The sequence below is a fragment of the Urocampus carinirostris genome, chromosome 18 (genome assembly GCF_059441175.1).
Source record: "Urocampus carinirostris isolate Australia breed hairy pipefish chromosome 18, RoL_Ucar_1.0, whole genome shotgun sequence".
Lineage (NCBI taxonomy): Eukaryota > Metazoa > Chordata > Actinopteri > Syngnathiformes > Syngnathidae > Urocampus > Urocampus carinirostris.
In genome coordinates, this window is record NC_142366.1 from 4,597,207 (window position 1) to 4,611,014 (window position 13,808).

Below are 13,808 nucleotides of genomic sequence, written 5' to 3' on the forward strand. Positions count from 1 at the left end.
AGAAGAAATTGATTTATATTTTATTTATTTAGGATATAAACTAATTTGGTGGTTTCAAATTGGCCAGTAGGTGGTGCTCAAGGTGTACCACCAGAATTAGTTTAAAATGGTCTCATCTATTTCAATATTATTCTGAAGGAGCAAATCCTAAAAACATTATCTTCCATCTTCACTTTTAAGTTATTAATTTTACAGTTCATTGATTTCAATGATCTGAAGCAAAATGTGGACACAATCAGAGTGCGGTTTGAATAAAAAAAAACTGCAATTTATTTATACAGCAAGTAAAATCAATAAAATTAAGACATTATTGTGCCTAACAAACTTAATTAACCGATGGTAACATGGAAAAGATTGGAGGAATTAGAGGTAAGATTGAGCCTAAAAAATCCAGGCCTGCCCGACCGGACCCGCGGGTAAATAAGCCCGAACCCACTCAACCCTGACCGATTAACTTGATTTGAGGGACCGAGCCCGGAGTAAACCCGGAGCTTTACTTCGCCACCAAAGTGTGCGTTTCGGTGCCCGAGTATGCAGATTCGAGTTTACTTCGGACTGAGTCTCTCAAATAAAGTGAGCGCTTCGAAGTGCATCGCCAAAATAATCAATTCGGCCTCGGAGTGCGCATTTTGGCAAAGAGCAGTGAAATGAAACTGAACGAAATGGCACCGAAAAGAAAATCGTTTTCTGAATATTACGAGTTGCAACTAGTGAAATATTGGGCCGAAAAGCAGAAAGTTTGTAAAGCTTGTAAGCTATTGGCGAGAAGCGGACATGACATCTGACATAAGGGAGGTGGAGGAGGAAGCGTGTCTTTTACCGTGATACTGAGGAAGAATCTCCCTTGGATTTAGTGATTCGAAGTTCAACTGATAGTTTTGTCAGCATGTTTTTTTATGACAGGGTTATTTGAATAACATGTGTTACTCAAGTAAAAGTACTGTTACTTCAGAAAAATATTTCTCAAGTAGAAGTAAAAAGCAGTTATCTAAATAATACCGTGAGTAAAAGTGCTTGCTGTGCAGATCATCCACGAAAAAAAAAAGCGCCATAGAAGCCCGACCCGACTTGATGATTGCCATTTTCTTACCTCTAGGAGGAGTTCTGCATTAAGTGAAAACAATGATGGATAAATTGGACGGTAAAAGTAATCATCATGGATCTTAGGCATGTTTGAAATACCTCTTTTTCTCCTTTTATGGAGACTTATCGTTTGCTTCTTGAGCAAAGAGAGAGGGTGAGAGAGAGGTAGCTACAAGCCGTTTAAGCTTGGGCTTCCTTTGTCTTCCTATGAACGGGCAAAAACATCAGATACAAGTACGAGGTTTGGCCTACTGAAACAGAAAATACTGCACAACATTGTCTTCAACATGAAACAAATATTATTTTCAATGATCTGTGCAAACCAAAACACTATTTACCTCTTTGTCATTGCTTTCATGCAGTTTACTTGCTGCTGCTGGCTCCTGAAACTTGTCATATTTTAGGTTTTACAAGTGCATCAATATCAGGTGTCAAATCCCGAGTAGCAGCACATTTAACAATGTAATTTAAGTGTTTATTCGTTAACTTTGAGATGGATAGAAGATAAGTAGTCCCAAACATAGATAGAACCTTTTCTGGAGATCAGCTTTTTTACACCTTTACTGTCCAATAGTGGCGAAAAGGAGCATTTGGTTTGTATTTATTTAATAAAGATCATAACTTTTGACCAAAATGAGCTGGAGATTTCCTTTTTTTTCATACTCAGGGATTTACGGTGAGGCCGAATTAAATTATCCGATCTGGCCCGCGGACCTTATTTTTGTTGGACACTGGCTATTGATGGCAATGTACATTACAGATTACCCCCCCCCCTTTTTTTTCCTGCGCTGCAAACAACTGAATATTACATTTTCATAGAGATATATCATTGTCCAACTGCTACATTATTTTGCCCATTTTGACTTTTATTTTTCTTATTTGACGCATTTTTAACATGTTTTTTTATTTAGATTTTGAGAAATCAAAAATAAATTATTATTATATTCAATTATAGTAAAATGTTGAAGAGGATTTACAGAGTAGAAGTAAATGGAAGGTGATCAAGAGGAAGGCCGCGATTGACGTGGATGGATGGTGTTATGAGTGCACTGCAGGAAAGAGGTCTAAATATAGTGGAAGTTAGAGCTCTTGTTGGTGATAGAAAGGAGTGGAGAGGTGTTATGAAAGGATAGTGGGATTGTGGATGCGTTCTTAAAGATGGGCTGGGCACCCTTATGATGCCGCAGGGGTAAACCAGTGAAAGCTGTCGGACCCTGCTGTTGAACAAAAGAGTGTGTTGTGTCACCCTGACCCGAGTGACATGGCTGCTTTCTTGTGTCCCGTTTCATCTGGAGGGACGAAAGCATGACAAACTTAGGTGCCGAGGTGCCTAACTTGTTTGGGTGTTTGGGCATTTGGGTTGGCCATGGTCAGAAAATGTTTGTGGGTATTTTTGCTATTATTTCCCTTTTTATTTTCTTTGTTATTGTATGTGTTTGTCTTGCTGTCGGTCACCCATCTTAAGGGATATGACCAAGGTAGATAGATAGATAGAATAGTCAAATAAGTAAGTAAAAAAGCATGCAATCAAGTAAAATACAGCAAAAACAAATATTTAAAATGAGGCTTTGTTCTGTTGGAAAAATACATACAATATAGTAAAGTAAGGAAAATATTTTCATAAATGTGAGGAATTGTAAATTAATCGGGCTTTTTTTACACAATTTGAAGTTTCACTAATTATTTTATGGAATTTTAAGAAAAGCTATATTTGTATTAATTGGGTTGTTTTTATTTTTTAGTCAAATACAATCTGGATTTTTGTCAAGTGGACAAAAACCATGCTAATGAGCCATTTTCTTCCTAGTGCATTTTTGGAAATGTGGTCCTTTTTTACTGAGGGCCACTCACAATCAATTTTCTTGGATCAGGATTTCAAGAAAAAAAATCAACTTTGGATGATAACCTTCACATTCATTTGTGATAATAAGGCATTTTTGCGCTGGTGCATTCTGGGAAATGTGATCCTTTGCCTACCGGGTTCAAATTGTCCCTAAATGTGAATGAGCGAGTGAATTGTCTGTCCCTGTGTGCCCTACGACTGGCTGGAAACCAGTTCAGGGTGTCCCCTGCTCACTGCCTGAAGATAGCTGGGATGGGTTCCAGCACCCCCGCGACCCTACTGAGGATTAGTGGTGCAGCTAATGGATAGATGGATGGATATATATATATATATATATATATATATATATATATATATATATATATATATATATATAATATAAATAAATAAATAAATATTGTTTTTTTTTTCCTGTTCTTTCAGTGTTTGCCGATGCGCGGCCACGGCTTTGTCCTGGACAAATACACGTGTCGTTGCAGGAAAGGTTTTTACCACCAGGATCGAGTGGCCATCTCCGGCTTTTCAAGTAAGTTAGCTAGCATGGTAAAAGCAAATGTTGTACAGAAGTTATGGCTAGTTAACTGCTAATGATAGGTATACTTAAGTTTAACCAGTAAGTCACGACTATCTAGCATTGGCCACTAATGTCAGATAGCAGGTAAATTAAATTTAGTATCTAATATCCAAAATATATTGTTTGATTAGCCTTAGGTGTCCAATTGGGTACTGTATTTTAGATGCTGTAAGGTGCACCGAATTATATGGCACACAATTTTTTTTTTCATATACAAGGTGCACTGGAATTAAAAAGAAAGTCGTCCTGAAGGATATAAATGAATGCAAAGTGCAATTCATCATCATCTTCATCGTTCCTTTTTTGCCAATATTTATATATTTCAGGAAGACTAAAAATAAAAATAGTGTGACAATGAGATCAAATCGAATGCCTTTCAGAATGTGATGTGTATCACTGGTAGTTGGGTGATTAAGTCTCAGCACTGAGACCCGGGTTTCATTCCCATTGCATACAATCTTTTGCGATTTCGGTCAGAATTTCTTTCCGAATTATCATCACACAAATACGGTGGTATTCCAAAAAGTCTTGTGTGGTAACACACACAAATAATAATATACTGCATTTCCCATTTCATCCACCAGTATTTTTCGCATTTAATTATGAGGCACCCTTTCATATTGCTGGCCAAAAAGGGGTTTTTGGGTTATTCTCAGTCTGTAAAGTAAGATAGTTTGATTTGTTTTATGCTAACAAGCTAATGTTGGTTGACCCCCTCTAGGAGCAGGGGCGGGGAACAGCGGCCCCAATGCGGACGAGGCGTCCTCAAGGGACTGCCTACCGTGCCGTGCTGGCTGCGCCTTCTGCAAGGATGACACGCCATGCGCGACGCGGCAGGACGGCCCGCTACGCACTGCCGTCATTTCCTTTCAGAGTTTCTGCGTCCTGCTAGTCTTCATCAGCATGGTGCTAGTCTACCACTTTCGGAGGAACAAGGTACTGCTAGAAGACTAAGTATTATTTTCCAGGGGTCCGCGACACAATGTCTGAGTAATGATGACATATTTCTCTGAGGATAAGAACAAATTTTTTGTTCTACTTCGCTATGGCTTTGGGAGAAACGAGTGGGAAATGATAACTTTGCTAATTTCCCAGCACTTAACCTCCTCAACCTGAGAGAAGCTGTTATCTAAGAAGGAATCTAGCTGCATTTGAAAACACTGCTGAGAAGTTTTGACCACTATTTCAAACCTGAAGAATTGTCTGGAAAAGAAGAATCATGGCTTCAAGATCCTTTTGACTTCAATTTTTACTCGATGCACGACGACAATGACAGAAAGGAATAACTCATGGAACTCAGTCATTCAGAAGCCTTTGGTGCAAGCGGTTGGAAACTGTTCCCAAAACTTGCCAAATCAGCCGTGGAATACTATGTTACCTTCGTTATTACATACAAGTGTGAGGCGGGGTGTTCAACTCTATTTAGATGTGAAGACAAAAAAATAGTTTGGAAGCTAATCATAAGATGAGAATTGCCCTTTCCAGTGTTGAACTATGTTTTGATTTATTGTGCAAGAATATATAGCAAGAGCATGTGAGCTACTAAAATGGAGTATTTCTTTGTACCTGAATGTCAAACCTGTGTCCAGCACTACATCATTGGCGAAAGTTGAGGTTGGGGGTCCGGAGGCTTTTTGAACAACTCACTGGGGGGCCAAGCCAAGCTTGACTTTGGGAACAACTGATTTTAAAGAATAGAATTAACCCCCCAACCTCACCCAGCCACGCTCACCCATAACCCCCAACACACAAAAGACCTTGTTTACTCACAACAATGGTCATACCAGTTATTATTATTATTTTTTTTGCAACACAAAATTTAATCTATACATATTTTTTTCGTACAGAGCATTCGAGCGTCCGGTCTGGTTCTGCTGGAAGCCATCTTGTGTGGGGCACTGCTTCTATACTTCCCGGTAAGCCATCTTGAGCCAGGTCCGCTGTAGCTGGCAGCTTTTATAGCGGGTGTGGGCAAACTTTTTAAGTCAGAGGTTGCATTGGGTTCAAATATTCTGTAGAGGGGTCAGACAAGCAAGAAAAAAATGATTAATTGCTTTCTCCAAATCAAATCATCACATACCTCCACAAGAAATGAGGAAAAAATACCTTATTTGTTTTCTGTATTTATGAATAAATATACTTGCAGACATCTACACATACGTGTATCCTTTCAGTTTCGATTTATAAATAAATATGTTAATATCATCAAATTTGCTGTGAAACACATTTAGAATTAAGGCAATTGATTATAATCATTAAATAATGCCCCTTTCTTAAGCACTACATTTTATATTGATATGCATTGAAAAACTCAAAATGCATAAGGTTAGGGCAAGCTCAGATTATACTTTTCTGCACGAGAGTCAATAAGATAAATATATGAGGATAAAACCAGTGTCTAAAACTCAAAAAGTTACCGGACACCAGGGCAGACAACTCTGAAAAGTTGCCTGCCCAGCCATAAAGTGGCCTGCCCCATTTTTCACAACTTGAAACACAATAAGACGACTAATCGCAAAAAAAAACATTGTTGCAAAGTCTTAAGGATTGATAACCAGAATGTATAACAGAACAACACTTTAAAATTGAGTTTATGATAAATCTACTTATAACATCCATTGCATGTATATGATATCGCTGTTTTCAATCTTCCATCAGTATGTACCTGTATTTACTCATCTTCATTCATGCAATGTTTGCGTTGCCGTCGTTTGCTACAAGCCACGTGAAATCCTCTTTTCGCGATTCTTTTAATGTCAAGTCAAGTTATTTTTATTTGTATAGCCCTTAATCACTAAGTGTATCAAAGGGCCTCACAGGTTATTACACAGACTATATTACACAGTCTATATTACACAGTCTATATTACACAGACTATTTTTCAGACTATTATTACACCATCCCCTGCTCTGGAACCAATATGAGGGCAAAGAAAAATTCAAAAAACCTCAACATGAGGAAAATGAAGAAACCTTGAGATACAGAGATATTTTCCACGAAAAGTATAGGTTATTCATATGCTATAGAGTAGAAGTGCGTTTACGTTTTGTAGCGTCCATAATTTTGTTAGCTTCTTTTGAATGTTTTTTCCGGAGACTTTGGCTTGATTCCTAACCACTTCTCCATTTTTTTTGTGTTCTCTGTGCGTCTACTTTGGAAAATGATATGCAAATGCACGACCTTATGACGCACAGGAAAGTCTGTCAGCACAAAGTTTATTCAATGCTGGCTTCTGATCCGCTGCCGAGTATGCAAATTGCCAAACAAACTGAAATTCCTAAATTTTATATTCGAACAAAGATTTTGAAATCAGAATAAAGCAAACGTTTGATTTGAAAAAAAAAATCATGGCCGACAACTTTTTCCAAGAAAAAAAAGTTGTCGGCCACCTGTGCCGAGACGTTTTGTAAGTTTTACGCCTGACGTAAAAGATGCACGGCCCGGGCGTCCAGGTAGACCTTATTTCAGACACTGATCATACAAAAAAACGGCAAAAACAGAAACATTTCTTCATATTTTATTTTACTTTTTTTTTTTTTTTTTTTATGAGGCGGGGACCTACATCAAGGGAGACTTTCATCATAACAACAATTATCAAATTCTTTACCCTAATGCTGAATAATATATTTTTTATTTGTTTGATATATTTGGACATGTTTCTTATAATGTATATTTTTCTACATATTTTGTTATTTTGTTATTTCAAATGAATAAAATTCAAATCATAATTAAAAACAATTCCGAAAATATACAAAAAAAGTGTCAGACCCAGACTTCATCATTAAACATAAAAATCTTCAGAAATGTTAATGTAACATCACAATAGAAATCCATATTGCACTACTTTACATTGCACTTTTGTCAGAATGCACTATTTTTTCATTGCAGCATGATCACCTGGGCCAGTCTCTAAGCGCTACGTTGTAAACCTTTTTGCCTATTTATCCTTAAAGTCTCTTATATTATTTTTCTCTTTAAAGTCTCGATTACGTGTTTACCCTGGAGTGTCATGTCTAATTTCGTTGCATACAGTGCTTTACAACGTTGCTATCAATATCAATAATAATTAAATTAGATATTAATAATATCATTTTTTCCATATTCTTTTTCCAACATAATATTAAAATAATGGTAATAATGTGACTGAAAATACCTGAGGTGGGAAGTAGCTGGAGTATTTGGCCCTGCAGTGTATAATTGGATGAGGAAGAGTGGAGGCAGGGAGGGGAGAGGAGAAGACGAAATGTGATTGGGGAGGGGGGGACCTCTCTTGTGTGTAAAGCTGCTGCAGCACCTGCAGCTAAGAATAGCCCAACGATGGAACAAAAGGCCAATTTCCAATTTCGGACGGTTTTTGACAGGTATCGCTGGCTAGCGTTGACGATCGTCCGGAGAGCTACGTGAAAAATCCAAGTGCTTGCAGCAAGGATGCGAAAAGCGAGCGAAAAAAACACACAGACAACACCCCCCCCTCCAAACGCTAACCCCCTCAACCCCACCCGGAGCGTTTCCACGCTGCCAATCCCGCAAGAGCATCGGTCGGCTGCCATGTTGAGACGCATCGCTGACGGCCTAAAAATAGAACGCCGCTTCTATTTGCAAGCGTTGCACTCTTATTTAACAGCTGGAGACGCCTTACATCCTATACCCGAGATTTTAGGAGGCGCCTCCGAGATTGAGTCAAAATAAAAATTTACAAGATGGATTTACTGTAAAGCAGGGATCTCAAACTCGCGGCCTGCGGGGCGATTGCGGCAACCTAGAATGATACTTTGAAGCCCCTGCTCTCTTATAAAAGTTAAAGGGACAGTTTGTATTATTTTCCCGATAGATGTCGCTCTATTCCGTCGTGCTAAAAGCACAATGGAAGAAGACAAAATATGGAGACTGAAAGGAACCTTAATAGCTTTCAAAAAAAGAATAATAATAATAAAAAATAAATAAAAGGTAAAGTAAAACATGGAAAAGAGAAGAATACAAAAATAAAGAAAAAAGGTACAAAAAGGAAAAAAGGAAAAGATGAAAAACGAAAACATTAAAAATAAATCAAAAAGAAAAGAAAATTGCCTTCTCTTGAATTAATTTCTTTTTTTTCCTTATTTTTCTCCTTTTTCCTTTTTCTGCTTTGTTTCCTCTATTTATATTTTCATTCCCGTTTTCCTTTTTTGCCTTGTTTTCTTATTTCTTCTTCCATAGTGAAAAAATGTATATTTTCCCCTTCGTTTTGTCTTTCTTTGAGAAAGCCTGGGATTAATGTGAAGAAAGAGGGTGCTTTTGCTTACTTTCAATCTCTGTATTTTGTTGTCTTCCTTGACTAATTTTTGGTTGAAATACACATTACAGCAACATCCAGTGAACAAACATATAACAATGTCTCTATAAGAACAGCGGAATGATTTTCATCAGCGCTGTTTTTGTGAGAAAACCCATTTGGCCCAACATCACCTGGATCCTAGCTTCAGAAACTCAATTGAGTTCGAGACCCCAGCTGTAGAGCATTCATGGTTCATCCTAGCCCGCCATCAATTTCTGAGTATGTAAAAAAAGAAGTCAAGTCAAGTCATTTTTATTTGTATAGCCCTTAATCACAAAGAGTCTCAAAGGGCTGCACAGGTTATTGCACAGACTATTAAAGATATATATATATATATATATATATATATATATATATATATATATATATATATATATATATATATATATATATATGGGCTCCAGCACCCCTGCGACCCTACTGAGGATAAGCAGTGCAGATAATGGATGGATATCAATCTCCGGTAACCTCCAAGTCTGTTGTCATTAAACCCATGCTTAAGCAACCTAACCTTAACCCAGAAAGCCTATGTAATTATATGCCAGTGTCAAACGTACCATTATATATATGTATGTATGTATGTATGTATATCTTATCTCATCTCATCTCATTAGCTGCACCGCTTATCCTCAGTAGGGTCGCGGGGGTGCTGGAGCCCATCCCAGCAATCATCGGGCAGTGGGCAGGGGACACCCTGAACTGGTTGCCAGCCAATCGCAGGGCACACAGGGACAGACAACTCACTCGCTCATTCACACCTATGGACAATTTGGACCGGCCAATTCACCTGAAATGCATGTTTTTGGAATGTGGGAGGAAACCGGAGTGCCCGGAGGAAACCCACGCAAGCACGGGGAGAACATATAAACTACGCACAGGAAGTCTGGAGCTGGATTTGAACCCACGCAGGAGGTTCCCATGACTTGAACTGTGCCGCACATATGCGCTAACCACTATGCTGCCCTGCTGCCGTATGTGTATAGTTGCCAGACCTGAATATTATTGATGTTGTATTTATATATATATATATATATATATATATATATATATATATATATATATATATATACGGTGGCGCAGTGCGGCACAGTTCATGTCATGTTCTCCCCGTGCTTGCGTGGGTTTCCTCCGGGCACCCCGGTTTCCTCCCACGTTCCAAAAACATGCATCTCAGGTGAATTGGCCGGTCCAAATTGTCCCTAGGTGTGAATGAGCGAATGAGTTGTCTGTCCCTGTGTGCCCTGCGATTGGATGGCAACCAGTTCAGGGTGTCCCCTGCCCACTGCCTGGAGATGGCTGGGATGGGCTCCAGCCCCCCCCGCGACCCTAATGAGGATAAGCGGTACGGCTAATGAGATGAATGAGACCAAGAGACCTTAAAGTCACATCTTAACCTAACAGGGAGCCAATGCAGGTTGGCTAAAATTGGGGTAATGTGTCCAAATAATTCCATTTTAGTTTCATCAGTCCACAGCACCTCATTCCAAAATGAAGCTGGCTTGTCCAAAAGTGCTTTAGCATACCTCAAGCGACTTGTGACATGTGCGCAGAAAAGGCTCTTGCCGCATTATTCTCCCATCCAGCATCTTCTTGTGCAAGATGCGCTGAATATTTGAATGATGCGCAGTGACACCATCTGCTGCAAGATCATGTGGTAGTTCTTCAGAGCTGGTCTGTGGATTGAGTTTGACTCTTTTCACCATCCTTCGCCTCTGCTTATCTGAGATTTTTCTTGGCCCGACACTCCGGGCCTTAACTAGGACTGTGCCTGTGACCTTCCATTTCCTCACTATGTTGCTCACAGTGGAAATTGACCGTTGAAATCTCTAAGCTAGCCTATTGTATCCTTCCCGTAAACCATGATGTTGAATAATCTTTGTTTTTAGGTCATTTGACAGTTGTTTTGATGTTCCCATGTTTCCACTTTTCAGAGAAGATGCAACTTGCAACTGGTCGCCTTAAATACCCTTTCTCATGATTGGCTTCACCTGTGTATGTAGGTCAAGGGTCAATGAGCTTACCAAACTAATTTTGTGTTCCAATAATTAGTGCGAAAGGTATTCAAATCAATAAAACAACAAGGGTGCCCAAATTTATGCGCCTGCCTACTTTTGTTTAAGTAATTATTGCACACTTTCTGTAAATCCTATGAACTTCATTTCACCTCTCAAATATCACTGTGTAATTCCGCTATGAAAATGCAACAAAAATACTCCAGAAGTATTACAAAAATACTACTGCAGAAATACTACAAAAATACAACTACAGTAATACTACAAAAATACCCCATCTGGCCCGGGACTTGCCTACCTCTGCTCTAAGTGATTTCTATCAAGAGTACTGCTTCATTTTATAAATGCAAACTAAATACTTTCCGCAGCAGCTACAGGGCTGTGTTGTGTTTGTATTTTGTATAGCGAGGTGAGTTGGTTCGGGTTTAAAACGGCATCCACTCAACTATTTAAATAAACCAGTTAACACATACACTGCCAAACATGAAAATCTTTTTTACTGAATACATGTGTTGTGTTTAAAAAGGTCCCTTTTAATCGCTGATTTTATTCTAAACAGTAAGTTACTAATGTAGGCTGAATGATAAAGCATGAAAAAAAGCTAAACAATTGGAGTTGACATTTTTTAACTGAAAAGTCTGGATCCAGCCTCAAAGCCAAACTGAGTTTGACTTACCCGCTGTAAAGGAATCAGTATTGGGTGTTGTAGAGAAACAAAACAACAAAGTTGACTTCGTAACTCATCAAAGACATCAAAACTATTCCCACACACGTTCTGTTGTAACATTAACTAGATCTAAATAAACAAAACATGAAAGTGAGAATGGGTGCAGGATATGTAAGAACACAAACTAATTCTGACTGAACAAAACATGAAGCAGTACCTCTCACTGTTGGGCGTTGAGACGACTTTCTTTTTCTCCGGTGTCGGAACCGGCCCAGTTTAATTTACACCCCACCCACCACAGGGATGCAGAAGCCATTATCTCCTCTCCAGTAAGCCCCTCCCCCCTCCGTCCCGCATGGCAGCCAGTGTCAGATTTCATATAAAAGTAGATCAATCGCTATTGCTCCCGCACCTTACTCCCCCGCTATTGCCTAGCGGCGTTATCTCTTGGCTATCAAGATATTTCTGTCTCACAATCACTTTTCTTCCAGCGGATTCCCAAATAGAACAGGTAGATTTTAACAATATACCCTTTTTGTCCGCAATTTTATTTTACTGTGGTTTACTTTTACTTTTCTCATATTATATGTTCGTAGTGTATATTCGTCCTAAAATTATTGCTGAAAAGTCAAAATGCATGATGGGTTCTATGCATGCACAAAAGTCCTTGCCGTAGATTCGTTTGCAGCCCGGAAAGGATTGCAAATCGGCAACAAAGATAAGTGTGGTTTGAGGGCCCCAAATGAGCATTAGAGCAAAAGATGAAGAAATTATTATTTCTAGCATTTTTTTTTCATTTTGTTGGCCGGTTTAATAATCCGTGTGTGGCCCGCGGGGCGTGGTTTTCTTATATATAGTCTATGGTACGGATCGGGAACTTATGACTCGTAAACCAGATACAGCGCTTTTCATGAGTACATAAGGCTCAGAGATAAAATTCAACAATGCAAATTTCTTCTATGGAGATCAAATTCTGATAAGCGCAGCATTGTGTTTCGTGCAAACGTAACAGACATAAATGCCTGTTACAAGAGCAGTTAGGTCCAGTAAATGGCTCAGTCGCAACTACAGTTTACAGTTGAGGTATTACACTAACAGACCTGGTTTTGCCTGTATGTCTCTAAAAATTGTTTATATGGAAGCTGATTAAATTATATACATTACGTGTTGAGACACTTTGTGATGAAAACCCACAAAACAAACTGTAAACACCCCAAAATGGCAGCTAAGCACACAGAGCAATTTGATTGGGTGAGTGGGAGGGGTGGGCGGAGCTATGCACACAGAGCACACATACTCAGTTCTTTCTGCCCAGCGCCATCTGCACTAAAGGTAAATATGTCAGTCGCTCTTTTGGAGTATTTTGCGACATTTTTACAAAAGGACTAATATTTAAGAAAAAAGTGAAGGTCAGAATGAGCCTTGACGATTTTAAATAACTGCAGGAGGGAGACAAGTTCAAAGTTATACATTTACTGATATGGGATCTAGGCTTTGGAATGATTCTTAATTCATAAATTGTATCAAATCTGCTGACATCACACAGTGAAATAAGATGCGCTGAAAAAAAAAAATTTGTCTCGTGAGTGGGTTTGGCAGTTTTGCTGAATTTTGTATAAATATATATAGAATGTCGCTCTCAAAAATAAAAATCTAAATATTTTGATATAATGGATCTTTGGGTCAAAAAGCCTCCCGAGTCCTGGTCAATGGCATCCATCCCACAAGGCTCCATTTTCAGTGCCTTATAATTTCATTTTTTTCTAATTATTATTTTTTTTAAGGTGGGCATCCTCTACTTCCAGCCCAGTGTGTTCCGCTGTGTCTTGCTGCGCTGGGTTCGACTGTTAGGCTTTGCTACCGTCTATGGAACGCTGACGCTAAAGTTGTACAGGTAATGCAACATCGAATCAGCTAATACTGGATAGATATCCAAGTTTTGGAATGCTATCTGGGCCACGGCAAAAAAACAAATTACCTTAAATGAAGGTACTGTGTGTATGCGCAGAGTCCTGAAGGTTTTCCTGTCGCGCACGGCTCAGCGGATCCCATACATGACCAGCTGGCGTGTTCTGCGCCTGCTGACCATCATCCTCCTGGTGGTCTGCTGGTTCCTGGTGGCATGGACCTCGGCTGTGTGCCAGGCGCCCGACAGGAAGCTAGCTCTTATCGATGTGGGCTACACGCCCGATGGCCTGCAATTTGGCATGTGCCTAATGGACCGCTGGGACTACATGATGGCTGTCGGTAAGGAGGGAGCTGGAAAGATGAATTTTCGTGAAGTTATGTGAAAGTCCGTGAAACTTTGTGAAGCC

At 39.2% G+C, this 13,808-nt stretch overlaps 1 protein-coding gene across 3 annotated transcripts in view; it reads left to right on the forward strand.

The window, feature by feature from the left end:
* The window catches only part of gpr158a (G protein-coupled receptor 158a), a 43,787-nt gene that overhangs the window by 14,999 nt on the left and 14,980 nt on the right, over positions 1-13,808 (forward strand). For all 3 annotated transcript variants that reach the window (XM_088321950.1, XM_088321951.1, XM_088321952.1), the window contains exons 3-7: positions 3,350-3,452; positions 4,222-4,436; positions 5,348-5,416; positions 13,278-13,387; positions 13,502-13,740. In XM_088321950.1, the coding sequence (XP_088178076.1) occupies positions 3,350-3,452; positions 4,222-4,436; positions 5,348-5,416; positions 13,278-13,387; positions 13,502-13,740 (736 nt within the window). The remainder of the gene's footprint in view (positions 1-3,349; positions 3,453-4,221; positions 4,437-5,347; positions 5,417-13,277; positions 13,388-13,501; positions 13,741-13,808) is intronic.